General features: G+C 44.3%; 1 protein-coding gene and 1 pseudogene across 1 annotated transcript; both read left to right on the top strand.

The window, feature by feature from the left end:
- Positions 1–1,428: 1,428 nt before the first annotated feature.
- Positions 1,429–4,418, top strand: LOC136499473 (uncharacterized; annotated as a pseudogene).
- Positions 4,419–13,384: 8,966 nt separating this feature from the next.
- Positions 13,385–13,918, top strand: LOC136502114 (uncharacterized). The gene has a single exon (XM_066497590.1). The coding sequence runs from the start codon at positions 13,385–13,387 to the stop codon at positions 13,916–13,918; it is 534 nt and encodes a 177-aa protein (XP_066353687.1).
- The last annotated feature ends 5,233 nt before the right edge of the window (positions 13,919–19,151 follow it).

Below are 19,151 nucleotides of genomic sequence, written 5' to 3'. Positions count from 1 at the left end.
ATATGAAATAATCATAAATAATAAGTTGCCTATTTGTTACAACTCTAACAAAGACATGACACTACAGTTTCTTATCAGTATATATTTAGTTCCACTTGGAGGATGAAGACGAAATGTGATGGACGTACAAAGTCATAAACGCTTGTCTTGTCTTGAGTACAAAGTCATAGATGCTTGTCTTGTGTTGAGTACTTCTTCCGTCCCATATTAAATATGTATCTGAAAAATTTAGGATAGATTAAAGGATGTTAGCAAAAGACGCATGTACCCTTAACTCCTTTTCTTTTCTGAAGAATATCTCTTGAATTTGGCAGTTATCGTTTACATGTACTCATGATTAGCTTCTGCATTAGGAGACTATTCCATGTTTGTGTAGAATGTTATTTATTTTGGGATAAATTTTGAACCTCAAAATCTGTATCGATAACAATACAATTAGGGTGTCTGTCCGTCCAGACGGCTCGCTCCGCCCGTGCCGCTCGCTCCCACCAGTCGCGTGCCTCGCCCATCGCCGCACAGATTCTCCATCTGCCTGTCACGGCCGCGGCCGCCTTCACAGTGCCACCTGCCCACCCGGACTCGTTTTGCAGGGCTGCCTCCACCATGGCAGTTCGCCACGTCGCTCACCCAGACTCATCCTATGCCTGCCGCGGCCGCCTCTACCACACCAGTTCGCCACACGCGCTCGCCCATGTTGCGCCAAAAGCATATATTGCAAAGTGTTAGCAGATGTTTTAGATGTATGTTGCAAGTGTTTCATATAGATATTGCAAAAGTAGATCCGGATGTTGCATGTGTTGCAATGGCTATAAATATGTTGCAAGTGTCTATTCAAAATATTTTATCTACTTCAAACGTATGTTGTAGGTGTTTTATCTAGATATTGCATATGTTGCAGTGGTTATACACATATGTTGCAAGCGTATGCTCTAAATGTCTCATCATCTTGCAGCAAGTGTTTCATGATCAGGTGGAGCAGGCAGTCCCCACGTGCGTGATACGGAGCGGGTGTAGGCGGTCCCAGTGTGCGCGCAGGAAGCAGAGCAGCAAGCGCGGGGCGCGGGGAAGTGGGCGTGCATCAGGCGCGGGTGTTTGTTCGAACATCTGAGCGCTAGTATCGCTTATTTACTATTGGACATTGGGAGTACATATACAGGTTTCTGACATATAACCTCAGCAAAACTAAATCCAATGTTTGGTGGAGTACAATCATGTTTTAATTTTCCGTATAAATGTGGGTCGTAAAAGATATACTTCTATAACGGATTAGGATCAAGCTAGGAAAGACATAAGCCTAAAGACATCGTATTTGTTAATTGCAGAATTGGCAAATAATGTTTCCTTTCTTAACAAACAGTACAAGGCAAGATAACTCTCCATATATATAGTACCATTTTTGGAATCATATCATGCATGCGAAATCACACCATGAGTAATTTGTTGCCTTCTAATCAAGAAGAGCCTGGAGCAACACATATATTTATAGGTCCCACAGTGCTTAGTTTCAACATCAACCCAAAGCCTTGCAAAACAAAAAATCAAAAGAAAGAAGAAAGAGAAAAGCAGCCAAGAATCCAAGATGGCCTACACATCGCTGCAGCAGTGTTCGCAGTAGTGTCTCTCACCGCCTTGTTCGCCGGCGGCGAGGCCTGCAACAACGTCGCCTCCATGACATGGACCGCGGCGTGCCAGCAGACGGACAGGTGGGAGAAAGTGCCAGCAGACGCTCCAGGGTACCGCGCCGGACACCGCAGAGGTGACCGTGTACGCGCTCATCGCGACGAGCACTACCGGAATGCCAGGTTTGCCGTGTGCCCATGGCACACGGCGAAGGCAAAAAAACACTCGGCAAAGCCATTGCCGAGTGTTGCACTCGATAAAGGACACTCGGCGAACACAGACTCGACAAAGCTGTCTTTGCCGAGTGTTTTTTATCGAGCACTCGGCAAAGACATTGTTGAGTGCCAAAGTCGACACTCGGCAAAATAAAATTCGAAAAATATTAAAAAAGCCCCCCACCCCGCATGCGCCTCGTCCGCACCGCCGCCACCACGCCGCCCGCTGCCCGCCCGCTGCCACAATCGTCCACGGACAGGCCGCCGCTGCCACCATTGTCCAGCAGCAGGTAGCAACCGTGCAGCGCCTCCCATAGGTTGCCGTTGGGCATGTACTCATACACCAGCAGATTGCAGTCGGCTCTGGAGTAGCAGCAGTAAAGCTTCACGATGTTCTTGTGCCGGATGCCAGCCAGCGTCTCCACCTCCGTGCGGAGCTCGCGGTCGCCGAGCCACCCGCCGCCGTCGCTGTTGCTGCTGTCTCTGCTGTTGGCGGTGGTGGTGTTGGTCACTGCCGCAGCCGCAGCCCAGTCCACCTGCTTTCTGCTCGTCGGCCGCAGCTCAACTTGTGGAAGCTCGTCACGTCGTACGACGCGCTGGACGCCAGCGACAACGCCAGCGCCCCGTCTTGCTCCGCAAGCCGCCGTGCACGAAGCACCCACCGTGGCCGCTAACGGGCACGCAAGGCTAGATCTGACAGTTCCGGGTCCCAGCCGGCCGGCCGCCGCTGCCGTGCTGGCCTTACAGGCCGCGGGCGCGATTGGGCTGGCCACAGCCGCCTCGCCCAGGCACACGTGCAGGCAGGCACCCCGCCGCCCGGCAGGACGCACGTATACGGACGACCCTGGCCCTGCCGCCGCTTCTACCGGCCCCCGGCCACAAGACCACCGCTGGCCGACCACCACCGCCGGCGAGCACTGGGGCGCGGGTGCGGGCCCGCCTGAGCCAACCCAGTAGGCCGACACCTCCTCTCCTTTTCATGTATGCGTGTTCTCTAGAAGAGATAAGGGAGAGAGAGAAGGGGAGGGGAGGGGGCGGCGGCAGATATATTAGTTATTTTTGTCAAGTGTCCGATCACGGCACTCTTGGCAAATTTATCTTTTGCCGAGTGTCTAGGGTTTTGGACACTCGGCAAATAATTAGTTATTTTTTATTTCCTTATTTTCCATAACATGTTTTTCTTTTTTTGTTTGATGTACTTTAAAAATAACTTGTCAAATATTCTCAACAATATATATGATTTTTCTACAAATATCATTCCAATATTTTATACCGTTACAATTCAAATTTAATTTATATCAATTATAATTCTATAATTGCACTTAATAAATTAAAATTATCAAACGGGTCCCAAAAATTACCAAAATTTCACATGAAACAATATATGTTCTCTATTGACTATACAAAAAGTTTTGAAGTTCAACCCCAATTCGACCGTCACTTTGACTCCAAATCTTACCGATTCTTCTCAACGCTACGATTCTTCTTGTGAGATGCTTCGGTTTGTAAACATCGTACGTGACAAATTATGCGAAACATTCTCAATTTTTTACCACAGCCTCCACGTATGATATCATCATATCATGACAAATCTCATGATTTTCATACTTCGTTTGCTTTTTTAGAATTTAAAAACCATTCGGCCACATGTTTGTGGTCGTGTTTTCTGAACAAGATGTTCGAAATTTCTTTTTATTTCCCGGGTAAGACCTCACACTGGACTCAATAACATGAATATTATTTTTCTACTCATTTTATTCTATTATTTGAATCACTTGCAATTCAAATTTGACATATACCAAAAAATTCTTTGAAATGCAATAAATTAATTAAATATAGCATACAGATCCACAACTATATCAAATATTAACATGGAACACCACATGTTGTATGTGGAGAGTAGAAAAAGTTTCAAGGTCATTTGAGAAAAAAAATGAAATTATTTGCCGAGTGCCAAATAATTACACTCGGCAAACATATTTCTTTGCCAAGTACCAAGCAATTACACTTAGCAAACATATTTCTTTGCCGAGTGCCTAGTTTTGCCGAGTGTTTTTTTCTAGTTTGCCGAGTGTCAAATTTTGCCGAGTGTTTTTTGCCTCGTTTGCTGAGTGCAATTATTTTGTCGAGTGTTTTTTTTTTGCAGCACTCGGCGAAGAGCTTGTTTGTCGAGTGCCCAATGAATTACACTCGGCAAACCATATTGAACTTGGCTTACCTTCTGTTTCCGGTAGTGGAGGCTGGCCAAGCTCAGGTACGAGAACACCTTATCGGAGGTGGACACGTTGCTGTGGCCCAGGAACACCCCGGCCGAGTCGCGGGCAGCGTTGGACAACTGCAAGGTGAAGTACGGCTCGGCGCAGCGCCTCATGGCCAGTGTCTCGGACCAGATGTTCGCCTACGACTTCTCACTCGCCAGGCAGGAGTACATCGACGCCGAGGTCGACGTCTGTTCCTGCCAGGATGGACTGCCGCGGCTGCCGAACCAGTACCAAAGCTGGCCGTTTGTTCGCCAAGGTCTCTAAGGATCATGAGTTGACCATAGTCGCGTATTTACTAGGCGCTAACTTTCTTGGCTGGTAGACTCTCTAGAGTAGACAACAGCAGCAGGTTTAAGTTGCATTGTTTTGTGGACGATCTCACAATCGGATTCAGCTTCTTTGTCGAGTGCCTAAGGCACTCGGCAAAGACCGATATACACTCGACAAAGCCTTTGCCGGGTGTTACACTCAGCAAAGGGTGTTCGGTAAACAGTTTATCGGCAAAGACCTCTTTGCCGAGTGCACTTTATCGGGCACTCGGCAAAGGCTTTGCCGAGTGCCAATCTGACACTCGTCAAAGAAAAGTAGCAGTGACGGCGAGCGCCACCGTGACGACGGCTTTGCCGAGTGTCAAGGTCAAGCACTCGGCAAAAGTACCCGATTTGCCTAGCACCGTTGACTTAGACACTCGGCAAAGGTGACCACTTTGCCGAGTGTCGCCGAGAAGACACTTGACAAAGTGGCAACTTTGCCGAATGCCTGGCCCGTGGCACTCGGCAAACCTGTGATGTTTGCCAAGTGCAATGGCCATTGCACTCGACAAAGCATGTTCCCACGTAGTTCCCAGATGGTCACTTTGCCGAGTGTCATGGCCATTGCACTCGGCAAAGTGACTAAAAACATCCTTTTTTATTTTTTTATATCACATCCAAACAAACAGAAGATATATATAACAAACATCACCAATATCACATATATATCATCAACATCACATATATATCACTAACACCACATATATATCACAAACATCACATGTCTCACAATATATCACAAATAAGTTCACAAGCAATCCAAGTGCTCTATCATCGTCAACCACAATTGCAAATAAAAGTATTATTAACAACCACAAGTATCATCATTGATTTGGTGAAGGATTCGCTGAAGCATGAGGATCGTTCGATGGCACCGTTTGATTCTGCACAAAGGAGAAGAGATTGCATGTGTGAGACAAGATAAATATATACCATACATAAATAAAACTTTCATACTCCACTAGGTTTGACCATAAGCATGAACATACAAACTAAAACATTTATACTCATAGGAGTAGAATAGTGAGGAGGTGGAGGTGGAGGTGGAGCGAATAGCGAAGGTGGCGGAGCTATACCCGTAGCGGTGCCAAGACTTTGCATGTACTGAAGAATCTCTACCATCCTCCGCTGTTCGACCTCCCGCTCGGCCTCCACCCTCTCCATCTTCGCCTGCATCTGCTCCCATATCCACCTCTCTTGTTCCAGCTAGGCCTACAATATATTCACCCCAATGTTACAATAATGCAAAGGAAAGGTATGAAAAAACCAATGAACGACGAATAAACCAGGAATAACCTCGAGTGCCTCCACCCGGTGGTGTGAAGTGTCCTGCCGAGGTCGTATGGCCGGGCTCCTGCTCATGCTGCTTGCTCAAATCTAGGAGAGACTGGGAGTAGTGTCCGAGTCGATTGCGCCGTCGCCAATCCAGTACCGCCCATGCTTCTTGCCTCTACCCACCCTCATGACGACTTCTCCATCAAGGTCCTCGGTGCTTGGATCATACTCTGACCCATGGACCTCCCTTGCCATCGATGTGTACTCACTGAGGCGGTTGTGGATGGTCGCATTATTGTATGCCTCGGGCCCGTCCTCCGGGTTGTAGTTGACGTCGGATGTCGCCTTGCCCTTATGGGCCATAGCAAATGCCTTGAAGATGGAGCAAGGCTGGCCACCATGTGACGCCGACTGTGAGAAAAAATGCAAGATGATTAGAAATCATGCAGAATTGAGCGTTAGAATAAATAAATAAATTTGCGTACCCATGTTTCTGCATATCCGCTAAGGCTGCGGCTGCCTTGATGGTGTGCTACACCTGGCATCATCAAATGCCGCTCCTAGCACAAGTTGTGCATCTCCTCCCACTCGCGTGAGCACCACCTGTCCACCATCTGTTCCCAGCACTGGGGATGCGCGGCGCACCAATAAGGAATCATCTACAGGCCATCAAGTACATGACATATCAGAAGATGAAATTAAGCCTATTTAATCTCAAAAGGAATCAGTGTTAATGTTCTGTATTTACCTGCAGGTACTGGTCCCGAGTCAGCGTCATGGATCTTGCGTCCCTTTTGGTGACCTTTATTCCAAAGACGGTCCCGTGGTAAGTTACGACGGCCTGGATACGCGCCTCGTAATGCATGTCCATGACGAGTTTTTTGCAGCATTTGGTAGCCACCGCATCCGCCCTGGCCTCATGTCCGTCCTGGCATCTAAAGAAATCCTGCATACAAACACGATGTATCCATTCATTATTTTAAGAATGTATTGAGCAATGTAGTGCGAGAAAGACTTACCCACAACTCTTCCTTCACCCACTCCGCCTTGTTGTTAAATATCCTGCGGGCCCGATCTGCAGCATCGGGGGCGGCGGCGTAGTGGTCAAATGAGTAGGCCGGCCCCGTCACTCCGGCGTACTCAACTAGGCCAGGAAAGTGCTCCTTGCACAGAAGACCGAGGATGCCATTGACTTGGCGTGTGTGACCACCTCCACTCGGCACAATCGTCCAGTTCCTGGATACGGCCCCACATTATACTAAATAACATGAATATCATTTTTTCATTCAATTTTTTTCACTATTCGAATGACTAGCCGTTATAATTTAAATTATACAAGAAAATTCAATTAAATGAAATAAATGAAAGAAATATAGAAAAAAGTCCGAGAAATGTGCCACATTGGAATATGGAGTACCAGGTATTGTCTGAGGATTGAAGAAAAAGTTTGGAGGTCAAAAGTGAAAAAATATGGTTTGCCGAGTGTCAAAAAATGACACTCAGCAAAGGAGCCTCTTTGCCGAGTGTTAGGAGAAGACACTCGGCAAAGGATTAACGGCGGCCGCCGGCCGTTAACGGCGGCGGTTCTTTGCCGAGTGTTATTGTTTGACACTCGGCAAAACTGGTCTTTGCCGAGTGTTCGGCACTCGGCAAACCACCTTTTTGCCGAGTGCCATTTGTTTTCCGAGTGCTTTCTATATGGCACTCGGCAAACAGCCTCTTTACCGAGTGCCCGATAAAAAACACTCGGCAAAGTCTGAGACATTCGGCAAAGAAGCTGTCTCCGGTAGTGTCTTGTGCTTTTCAAAAAGATAACGAGTGGTTCATGATCCGTTTTTGTCATTAATTCTGATGAGTTACTATATTATGTTATGTGAGCGTCTGATCCCTGTACTTGGAACAATTTTGTTTGAAGTTTGCAACAAAAGCACAGTTGGGGGTCAAACCCCTCCTGTTTCCCCTCAAAAAATGTTATGTGAACGTCGTTGCTCTTTATAAGTATGCAAACCAAAACATTTTGTGATATATGAGTACCTGTCTTTCTGCTATATAGTATTATTAGTATATACCCATATACATTTCTGTTTCTACACGTACCTTTTAGAATTCCCATCACTACTACATAACCGATTTGTAGCAACCGGGGCTTTTTAGCACGGCCTTTGTAGTGGCTCCCGAAATAAACCGCCTCCGAAGAAACATTTGTAAAGGCGGCTGCTGATTGAGCTGCCTCTACAAATAAAATGGCAGATAAAAGCGATATCATGTCATCGTTTCATTATCACTTATCAATAGCTATGTACAATGCTGTTTTAAATTTTCATTTTTTGGTTCTCTTTGAATAAATTAACTAGGGATAATATACTTCATCCTTTACTTTTCTTATTTTATATACCCTCTTGTTTTGTCCCATGAGACCTCAGTTTGTTTAGTTTTTATTTTTCAATTTTTGTGCCCTGCGGATATTATAACAAGTACAAATAACATATTTTGTCCATTATTTTTGCAACTAAGTCTCCACTCCAAAACTTGTCGTCTGAAGTTAAAATCCATAAACACTGTAATATAATCTTAGGCTAGACAAGTAGTTGCAAGCTCCTTTTATGCATATTTCGAACTAATAGAATAGTGATTGGACTATTTCTGTTGTAATATGTGCAAATTTTGAACTTAGCTGTTGAATTTATGACCTATTATGTTATTGAGTACTTCTATACAGAACCACGGAACAAGATTTATGTTTTTCTAACGAATTGCTAAATAAAATTATCAAGTTGTGTGTACAATTTTTTTATGTGCCGCACCCTTTTATAAAATTCTTGGTCCGCCATCATCATGTAGATCCTTGGATTTATTAACTACTGGATTCAGGTTCTTTGCCGAGTGCCTAAGGCACTCGGCAAAGGCCAAATTGCATTCGGCAAAGCCTTTGCCGAGTGCGGCACTCGGCAAAGAATACACGGCAAAAAATTGATCGGCAAAGCCCTTTTTGTCGAGTGTCTTTTATCGGGCACTCGGCAAAGAAAAGCGAGGGTCACGGCGCTGGCCCCATTGACGGTCGCTTTGCCGAGTGCCAACCCTACAGACACTCAGCAAAGATTTTTTATTTTTTTTAAAAAAAATTCTTTGTCGAGTGCCCTCTATCCGGCCCTTGGCAAAGATGTTTTATTTTTTTTCTAAAAATTATTTGCCGAGTGCCCCCTGGCCGGCGCTCGGCAAAGTTTGATTTTTTTTTAAAAAAATTCTTTGCCGAGTGCCCACTGGCCGGCACTCGGCAAAGTTTGATTTTTTTTAAAAACAATTCTTTGCCAAGTACCATGGTCATGGCACTCGGCAAAGCTGGAAAAATGGTTTTTCCGAGCGCCCATTTTTCCAGCTTGGAAAAATGGTTTTCCGAGCGCCCATTTTTCCAGCTCTGCCGAGTACTATGACCATGGCACTCAGCAACGGGGTCCTTTGCCGAGTGTAACACTCGGCAAAGTGACCCAAAACAACAATTTTTAATTTTTTTACATTCCATCATGACAAATAAATTCATACAAACATATATCACATATATATCTCATCCATCACATATATATCTCATTCATCACATATATCTCTCATCCATCACATATATATCTCATCCATCCACACATCCATCCGCACATATCACATCCATCACAATATATATCACATATATAATAATAAGTGCTCAAGTCCATCCAAATAAATCCATAAGTCCATCAAAGTCCACAAGTGCATCACAAGTATATCACAAGTCCATCACCAAATAAACAACAAATGAAAAAAATATAACGTGCACTCATCTCGGCCACTGCGACTGTGGTGAAGGCCCAGCTCCATCATTCGGAGGTGCATGAGGTGGATTATTCGAACCACTGTCAGATGGAGACTGCATAAAGGAAAAAAGATTGCATGTGAGATAAGATTATTTGGATAGCTAATCTAGGAAGGTAGAGGCCATACAAGCAAAGCACAAACGAAAGTAAAAAACTTTCATACTCACAGGAGTAGCTGAAGCTGCAGGATGCGAAGGCGGAGGTGGAACCAACAACCCAGCTGGCAGAGAGAAGCCCACACGTTGCCCAAGCCCTTGTAGGAACTCCATAATGTCCATCAGCCTCTGCGCCTGGGCCTGCCGCTAGGCCCGCTCAGCCTCTAGCTGGGCCGCCATCCTCTGCTGTCCGGCCTCCAGCTCCTGACGTTGCCTCATTTCTTGTTCCAGCCGGGTCTGCAATATTTCACTCTAATGTTTCAATAATGCAAAGCTAATTAAGGTGTGTAAAGATCAATGTATGACGAGTAAAACGGGAATAACCTCGAGTGCATCGACCCAGTGCTATGCAGCGGTCGGCCGTGTGCAAATGGTCGGGCTCTCGCTCGTGCTCCGTGCTTGGATCTAGGAGAGAGAGGGAGTAGAGGTTGTTCTCTAGATACATGTCCTGTCAAAGAAGAGTGCGTATCTAGAGAACAATAGGGAGGTGATGCCGAAACTCTGTCTCGGACCGGAGCAGACCTTCAAAAAATGTGGACAATCCGAAACAGATACGGTCATAGATATGCAAAGATCTGCATACCTCCAACTGTATCTCTTTCGAACGGGAGACGTCTAACTAGGTTATGCGATCTACAACCATGATACGGAAAGAGGGTTTATACCTAGGGTGGCGGCGGAGTCAGGCTAGCGGGGCTATGGTGGGTCGGTGCAGTGGCGAGGCGATGCAGTGCAGGCAGACCGGCATGGCGATGGGAACTCCGACTCGGTTCCGACGGGCTCTTCTCTACAAAAATAGAACAAAATACTGTCATTTAAAAAAATCAGCAGAACCTTCCCTGCATGGTGAGGTTTCCAAAACCTGCAAAAAACAATGGCATGATGGCCGACAAGCACATATGTCTCAAGAGAAGCCATGTAGTTTGGATATCAATCCATACAGAAGAATATATCCAAGTAGTACCACTACTTCTACTACTACTTCCACTATTGCTACTACTACTACCACTAGTTCTACTACTACTACCACTATTGCTACTACTACCACTAGTTCTACTACTACTACTACCACTACTTCTACTACTACTACTACTACTACTACCACTAGTTCTACTACTACTACTACCACTAGTTCTACTACTACTACCACTACTTCTAATACTACTACTACTACCACTAGCACTACTACTACTACAACTATCACTACCACGACAACAACAAGAGAGAGGGCATACCTAACAGGCGCCGGGGGTAGGGGCGGGCGGCGTCGGGGTCAGGGTCGCCGGAGTCAGGAACGGGGTCGGGCACGGGCGGCGTCGGGGCGGGCGGTCCATGGGGTGCGACTGAGGGCAGGGCCGGCTCCTCCTCCTCCTCCTCCTCCTCCTCGCCTCCTCCCCCCTCCTCCTCCTCCTCCCCTCCTCCACCCGCCGGTGTTGGCGGGTCGGCATGGGCGAGCTGGCCATGCTCGGCCACATGCGGGCATGGGGGAGGGGGGGCAAGCGCTGGCGCGCAGCATGGGGACGGGCTACGGCGGGTGGCGCGCGGCGCGAGGAAGGGCGGCGGCGCGTGGTGTTGGCGGCGGCCCGGTGGCTGCCAGGCGCGGAGCACAGAGAGGAGAGGGCGGCGCGCGGCGCGAGGGCGGGCCGGCGTTGGCGGGCGACGGCGCGGGGACGGCCGGGAGCGGCGCGTGCTGGGGCTGTCTGTCTGTGTGGCTTGGACTGCCCGACCGAATTCACCCGCCCCTTTGCCGAGCGCCGGATCATGGAGGCATTCGGCAAAGGAGGCAACTTTGCCGAGTCCCCCGATCTGGCCGTCGGCATGTAGAGATGTCCTGGTTTATAAGCATCGTACGTGACAACATGCACGAAATCTTAAATTTTTATCATAGCCTCCACATATGATATCACGTCATCTCAACAAGTTTCATGATTTTCGAACTTCGTTTGCTTTTTATAGAATTTAAAAAAAACTTCGCACGCAAGTTCGTGGTCATGTTTCGTGAATAAGATGTCCGAAATTTCAGGTCCGTTCCTGGATACGGCCTCACACTACACTCAGTAACATGACTATTATTTTTTGAATCATTAAATTCCATTATTCGTACCACATGCGGTTCAAATTTATATTTTTCAAAAAAATTCAAGTAAACGAAATAAAGTAACTAAATATATCAAAAAGCCACAAAAATCCCCAAATTCTAACGAGGAGTTCCTGGTACTTTAAAAGGGCTGCACAAAAAATTTGGAGGCCAAAAACAAAAAAAAACTTTGCCGAGCACCGGGGCATGGCACTCGACAAAGGGGGTCTTTGCCGAGTGCCAAGAATAAGGCGCTCGACAAAGAGGATTTTTGAATTTTTTTAGAAATTTCCTCTTTGGCGAGTGCCTTCACAGGGGCACTCGGCAAAGGTATTTCAAAAAAAAATGTAATTTTTTTAATTCCTCCCTTTGCCGAGTGCCGAAGCTGTTAGGCACTCGACAAAGACATTTCAAAAAAAAATATTGAATCTTTGCCGAGCGCCGTGTCAGGGGCACTCGACAAAGTATTTTCCAAAAAAAAAATCTTTGTCGAGTGCCTAACAGCAGGTACTTGGCAAAGAAGGACGTGGCCGAACACTGTTACGCGGGGCAGCCTATGCCGAGTGCCGCGTTTTTGCCGAGAGCCTGGCACTTGGCAAAGAAGTCCTTTGCCGAGTGCCATTTTTTGCCGAGTGCCCGACACTCGGCAAAGAATTCCTTGCCGAGTGCAATTCTTTACCGAGTGCGGCACTCGGCAAAGAAGGTCTTTACTGAGTGCCCGATTTTTGACACTCGGCAAAATAGTTTGCACTCGGCAAAGGCTAATATTGTCGGTGGCCTTAGCGATTTTTTATACTGACGGTGGCCTTAGCAAAACCGCTAATATTGTGAACAACAATGATGCACGCTTTATTTCCCCAAAAATTAACCAGCAGTGCTTGATCCACGTGAACAACGGTATATCTAATACATGCATAAGTATCATTTATAATCTTGCTAGAGAAGATGGGAATCGTATCTTGTGAGGCCAAAAATGCGTCAATTATACTTGGTCTGAACCAAGATATAGTACTCCATATAACGCCGTTTATGGCCTTGCTAGAAAAGGCATTAATTTCTTTTCATGACCGCATTATATACAAGAAATAATCATAAATAATAAGTTGCCTATTTGCTACAATTCTATCGAAGACATGAATCTTTATTTATAGGGCCATTGATGATTGACGAAATGGGAGATGGACGTACAAAGTCATAGACGCTTGTCGTGTTTTGATGAGTATATACATACAGACTTCGACATAGTGACCTCACCAAACTAAATCCAATGTTTGGTGGAGTGCAATCATGTTTTAGATCTATGTAAATGTGGGCCGTAAATGATATACTTCTATAACGGCGCTTATAATCAGGATCAAGCTAGGAAAGACATAAGCCTAAACGCATCATATCTTGTGAAATGGCAAATACTGTTTCCTTTCTTAATAAATAGTATAAGGCAAGAAGCACCATTTTCGTAGTCATATCATATCATGCATGTGAAATCGCACCATCAGTAATTTTGTTGCCTTCTACTCCAGAAGAGCCTGGAGCAAAACACATATATATAGGTCCCTCAGTGCTTATAGTTTCAGTATCAACCCAAATTAGCCTTGAGCAAAAGAAAAAGAAAGAGAAAAGCAGCCAAGATGGCCTACGTCGCTGCAGCAGTGTTCGCAGCAGTGTCTCTCACTGCTTTGTTCGCCGGCGGCGAGGCCTGCGACAATGTCCCGTCCATGACATGGACCGCGGCGTGCAAGGAGACGAACAAGTGGGAGCAGCTGTGCCAGCAGACGCTCCAGACCGCGACGGACACCGCCGAGGTGACCGTATACGCTCTCATCGCGGCGAAGCTGGCCAAGAGCAGGTACGAGGAAACCTTGGCGGAGCTGGACTCGATGCTGGGCGCTGGGAACCTCCCCGGTGCTGAGCGGTTGGCGATCGACAACTGCAAGGAGAACTACAGCGCGGCGCTGAGCAAGATGGCCGGCGTCGTGGACCACATGTCCGCCTGTGACTTCTCGCTCGCCAGCAAGGAGTACATCGACGCCGAGGCCGGCGTCCGTTCATGCCAGGATGGACTGCAGCCGTACCAGTTCTTGCCGCTGTTCGCCAAGGTCTCTGCCGATCATGATTTGACCTTGGTCGCGTATTTACTAGGCGCTATCATTGTTGGCAGGTAGACTCTAGAGTAGACAGCAGCAGCAGGTTTAATTTGCGTTGCATTGGGGACGATCTTGTGCTTTTCAAAAAGATAATGAGTGGTAATGATCGATTTTTGTCATTAATTATGATGAGTTGATATATTATGTTATGTGCACGTCGTTGGTTATAAAGTATGCAAGTCATAACATTTTTGTGATATATAAGTATCTGTCTATCTGCTACATACCCATATCCAATTCTGCTCTACTCGTACCTTTTTGTTTCTTTAGTTTCTATTATATATATACTCAAGGAAGTCCTTGTAATTTATACTCACTGCTAGACAACAGACCTCTTCGGCTCAGTCTCGGATCCATGTTTCTTTGGCGTCGGAGACCTTTAGTCTCGATTGGTAACACCAATCCGAACTAAAAGGTCTACATTAAGGGTGGCGAAGGAAACATGATGACTCTAAGTGTGATAAATATATACACGTGTATGTATTAATAACTTTTTCTATGTTTTTACAATATAATATGTCCGTATTCATAATGAAAAATGACAATATTATGATAAAAATGAGTGAAATTGATGCCTTTTTGTGCCATGAATTAAAATATATAGAGAGAGAGGTATTAAAAACTTTTCCACCTGTGTTGGGGGGCATGGCCCCTGCTATGCCCCTGGTTTCACCACTGGTCATATATAATCAAATCCCACTATATGTTGAGTTTTGATCTTCTTTCTTATTGGCACTCTATATATAGGTACACTGACTTGAGTGTCAAGAAACATACACAAGACATAAATCACCCTTGATGATCTATAAAAATACAAATAATTTTGAGATCCTGGAAATCACAAACCACAGTATTCATTGCCCTCTAGAACATTGGAGTTATTATAATATACTCATTCATATGATTTGAGGAGAGAGATGGTTGGGGAATTGACACTTTTGTCCTCGTCCTCCTCCTCTTCTCATTTCTTTAGTCACAAATCCTCTTTATTTCACATAATTGATCCTAGAATTGTTAAAAGTGCTTATATTTAGTAAAGGATATGTAATGAAATCTTGGTTTACTTTTTTTAGAAAGTGTAATAAGCATTTGGATTCTTGCATTGTCAACCAAGAAATCTTCTTTTCTTGAATTCAAATTACTGGCCACAGGCAACGACAATCTTTCCTATTAATCCATCCAGTTCAAATTGTATGTCATTTTAAGTTTTTAACTTTATCTCGAGTCAAGCTTGTCGAACTTGACCATTTTATAGAAAATATATTAATACCTGCAATATCAAATAAATGCATTATCAAAAAGAAAATAATCCACATGTACCTAAAAAGTCTAGTTTGATGTTGTGGGTGTTTATATGCATTTTTCTATAAACTTTGTCAAAACTAGAGGAGTTTGAAACTTTGAATTAGGGTAAAGCTAATCTATAATGACCTAAATTTGCAATGGAGGAAGTAATTTTTTGCATTGTAAGACGCACACCGTAAAACCTATACAAGCAACGTCTATATTTTGTGAATCCTCGTTAATAGTGCACAAGAAAAAATGAGCAAATAAAGTGAAAGATATGAAGCACAGCTAGTGTGATAAAACCAAATCCGACTATAAGTTTAGTTTTGGTCTTCTTTCTTATTTGCACTCTGTATATAGTTATAGGAAAAAATCTACTTAACCCCCCACCTTTCATACTTGGTCTACTTCACCCCCCAACTATGAAACCGTCTATTTTACCCCCTGAACTTTCTAAAACCGTCTATTTTACCCCCTGGGCGGTTTGTAGCGGCGGTTGCTACAGTGCCGATGTTTTGAATTTTTTTTATTTATTTTTGGTGAATTTTTGAAAAATCATAGTAAATCATAGAAAAATCATAAAATGAAAAATCTAATTTTATTGGACTCCACATGAGTAGATCTACATAGTGAATATATAATACGGTATGCTTTAGTACAAATTTTTTTTGTAGCTTTAAATTAATTGGAAAATCTAATTTTGTCTGTAATTAATTAGAATTTATCTATAACTAAGTTATACATAGTCCAATGAGTACGAATTTTTTACTATAGTTTAAGCATACAATAATTAGCGTACCATAACAATTTCACCACAATTGGACCATAGAAGCTGTAGCTATGAATTATTCTAATTAATTACAGACAAAATTAGATTTTCCAATTAATCTAAGGCTACAGTAAAAATTTTGTACTAAAGCATACCGTATTATATATTCACTGTGTAGATCTACTCATGTGGAGTCCAATAAAATTAGATTTTTTATTTTATGATTTTTCTATGATTTACTATGATTTTTCAAAAATTCACCGAAAATAAATAAGAAAAGAAAATTCAAAACAACAGGCACTGTAGCAACCCGTCGTTATTGTAGCAACCCGCTGTTACTGTAGCAAAACCGCCGCTGAAAACCGCCTGGGGGGTAAAATAGTCGGTTTTAGAAAGTTCAGGGGGTAAAACAGACGGTTTCATAGTTGGGGGTGAAGTAGACCAAGTATGAAAGGTAGAGGGTTAAGTAGACTTTTTCCTATAGTTACACTACTGCCATGAGTGTCAAGAAAGATATAAACCATGGAGAAAGCACCCATGATGACCTACAAAAATACAAACATTTCTGAGATCCTGGAAATAATCACAAACTAATTGGCCACTTTTTGTTGTCTTGGAAGAAATAAGTTTTTTTTAGATTATTGGAAAAAATAAACTTATTAATGCTTAGATCCACGTTTTAATTGTCTATACTTAAATTACTAATTGAAAAATGCTGTCGCCCTATATATAGTGTAGTGTCCTCGTATAATACAACCTAGCTTCTTCACTACGTCAGAAAAATCACTTAGCTTCACCACTGGTATATGTTATATATACCAAAGTAAAAACAAGAAACAAAAGAAGAAAGTCACCCACCTGTCCACGACCACCAACTCACCACGAGGAGAAACATGAAGACAACAGCCACCATCTTTGTCCTCACCGCCTTCTTGTTCGTCACCGGCGGCGACGCCTGCGGCAACGCCCCCCTGATGCGATGGACGGACGCGTGCGTCAAGACGGGCGAGACGGCGGAGCTGTACCACGTCTGCCAGGAGACGCTGCAGCACGGGCCGGACGTGGCGGAGCTGACCGCGTACGTGATCCTGGCGGCGAGGCTGGCCAAGTGGTCGTACGACGAGACGGTGGGCAGGGCGGAGCAGCTGATCGCCGGCGGGTCGCTCCCGGGCGACCAGCGGGCGTCCTACCAGCAGTGCATCGACAGCTACGCCACGGCGCGCATCCAGATGGTGGGCGTGATGGACGAGCTCACCCAGTGCGACTTCACGCACGCCGGGCAGGAGCTCGAGGCCGCCGTGGCCGCCATGGAGGCCTGTGGCAAAGGGCTGGCTGCCGGCACGCCGCTGGCCGCCCTGAACGCTGCGGACAAAGACCGGACCACGGTCGCGTATGATTTGGGCGTCTTGGTCGTTGGCAGAGCTCCTGGTTCCATGAACCCCTAGCTAGTGTTGCAGACCTAGCTGTTCCCGGTTCAAGCTGGCCGTTTCGTAGAAGTTGCTAACATACTTTTTTTGCATGATGTGGCTGGGATAATAACCTTGATTTTATAGCGCTTTCAGAGACCAATAAAAATAGCTTTTCGACTTAGTGTTTAGAGAACTTTTGTGCTGAGGCTGATTTTATTTGGCATTGGAGGTGTTCTCGGGGCATGTCTGGAGGGATGCTGATGGGTATAAATCAGGGTTGTTTTGAAGTACAGAGTATTGAGGATGGTGATTATCATATCAAGTTTTATTATTAAAAATAAAACAGATGGTTATCGTTGGGCTCTTTTGTCTGTATATGGGGCAGCACATGAAGAGCACAAAGAACACTTCTTATCAGAGTTAGTACGAGCCTGTACTAGCTTTGGGGATCTCCCCTTCATAATAGGGGGAGATTTCAACGTCATTAGGAACCATTTGAAAAAAAACAATTCAAGGTATAACAATAAGTGGCCACTTTTATTTAATGCTATTATTGAGACTTTGAACTTAAGAGAGCTAGAGGTGACGAGTAGGAGATACATTTGGGCAAATTATGCAGAGGTTCCGACTTATGAAAAGTTAGACCAGATTTTAGTAACAACAGATTCAGAACAAAAAATTTCACTAGCTTCCATTCAAGCACTTACCCGAGAGATCTCAGATCATACACCTCTTTTATTAGATACTAGGGAACCATCTCACATAGGAAACATTAGGAACTTCAAATTCGAGCTAGCGTGGCTGACTAGAGATGTTTTTTTTGAGTTGGTTAAAGAGGTTTGAGAATCTGACAATAGGGGTAGGTCACCTATGGAGAAATGGCAAAATAAAATTAGAAGGTTGAGATGTTTTCTTAGAGGTTGGTCTAGGAATATAATATCACAAAACAAGAAACATAAATCTAATTTGTTGTCTAAGATAGATGACACTAGTACAGAAATAAGTTGTACTCCCGGTTGGGAAACCCCTTCAGTCCCGGTTTTCCAATCGGGAGCACGAATCCGGGACTAAAGGGCCCCTCCTTTAGTCCCGGTTTCTCGCCCGGCACTAAAGGTCCACCTTTAGTCCCGGTTGGTAATACCAACCGGGGCTAAAGAGGCCTCCCGGCCTGGCCATGTGGGCCGGTCCTTTAGTCCCGGTTGGTATTACCAACCGGGACTAAAGGTTTTCTTTTTTTTCTTTTTTTTGTTTCTATTTTCAATTGATGATTCGTTTTGGTTTTCGAATAGGTTTTCGAATACGCATTCTACGCTGCTAATAATATACGTATTCTACACGCTTATAATGTTCAAACATTTTGTACAAACTAAAGTATGAAACTAATGTATATATTACATGTATATACATATATTGTATGTTATTTTATGTACATATAATATGTATATATATTACAAATAAAGCTTGCATTGTATATTCTATCATATCCTTAGGATAACAAATTCACTCCATCTGGTTTGGCTTCCATGTTTCGTTCATGTCATTGTAGAACTCGCCGGCGGAGTTTAAGACCTGATCATTAAGAAATCCTGCTATGGTCTCTTGAATTGCTTTTAGTTGGTCACATCATATGACTTTTTCCTTCAACCATAGAGTCTTCAATAAAAGTTAAAGGAAAAGTATTAATATATATATATATATATATATATATGTGTGTGTGTGTGTGTGTGTGTGTTGGTCACGTGATTACTTATATATATGAGCAATAAAAGAAATTGTGAATATATGA

This window comes from Miscanthus floridulus, chromosome 13, assembly GCF_019320115.1.
Source record: "Miscanthus floridulus cultivar M001 chromosome 13, ASM1932011v1, whole genome shotgun sequence".
NCBI lineage: Eukaryota > Viridiplantae > Streptophyta > Magnoliopsida > Poales > Poaceae > Miscanthus > Miscanthus floridulus.
This window is presented reverse-complemented; position numbering and strand designations above follow the sequence as displayed.

What these genes read in the sequence shown, in the direction of transcription:
- LOC136502114 (XM_066497590.1), top strand. Translation starts at nt 13,385, where the DNA reads ATGGCCTACGTCGCTGCAGCAGTGTTCGCAGCAGTGTCTCTCACTGCT.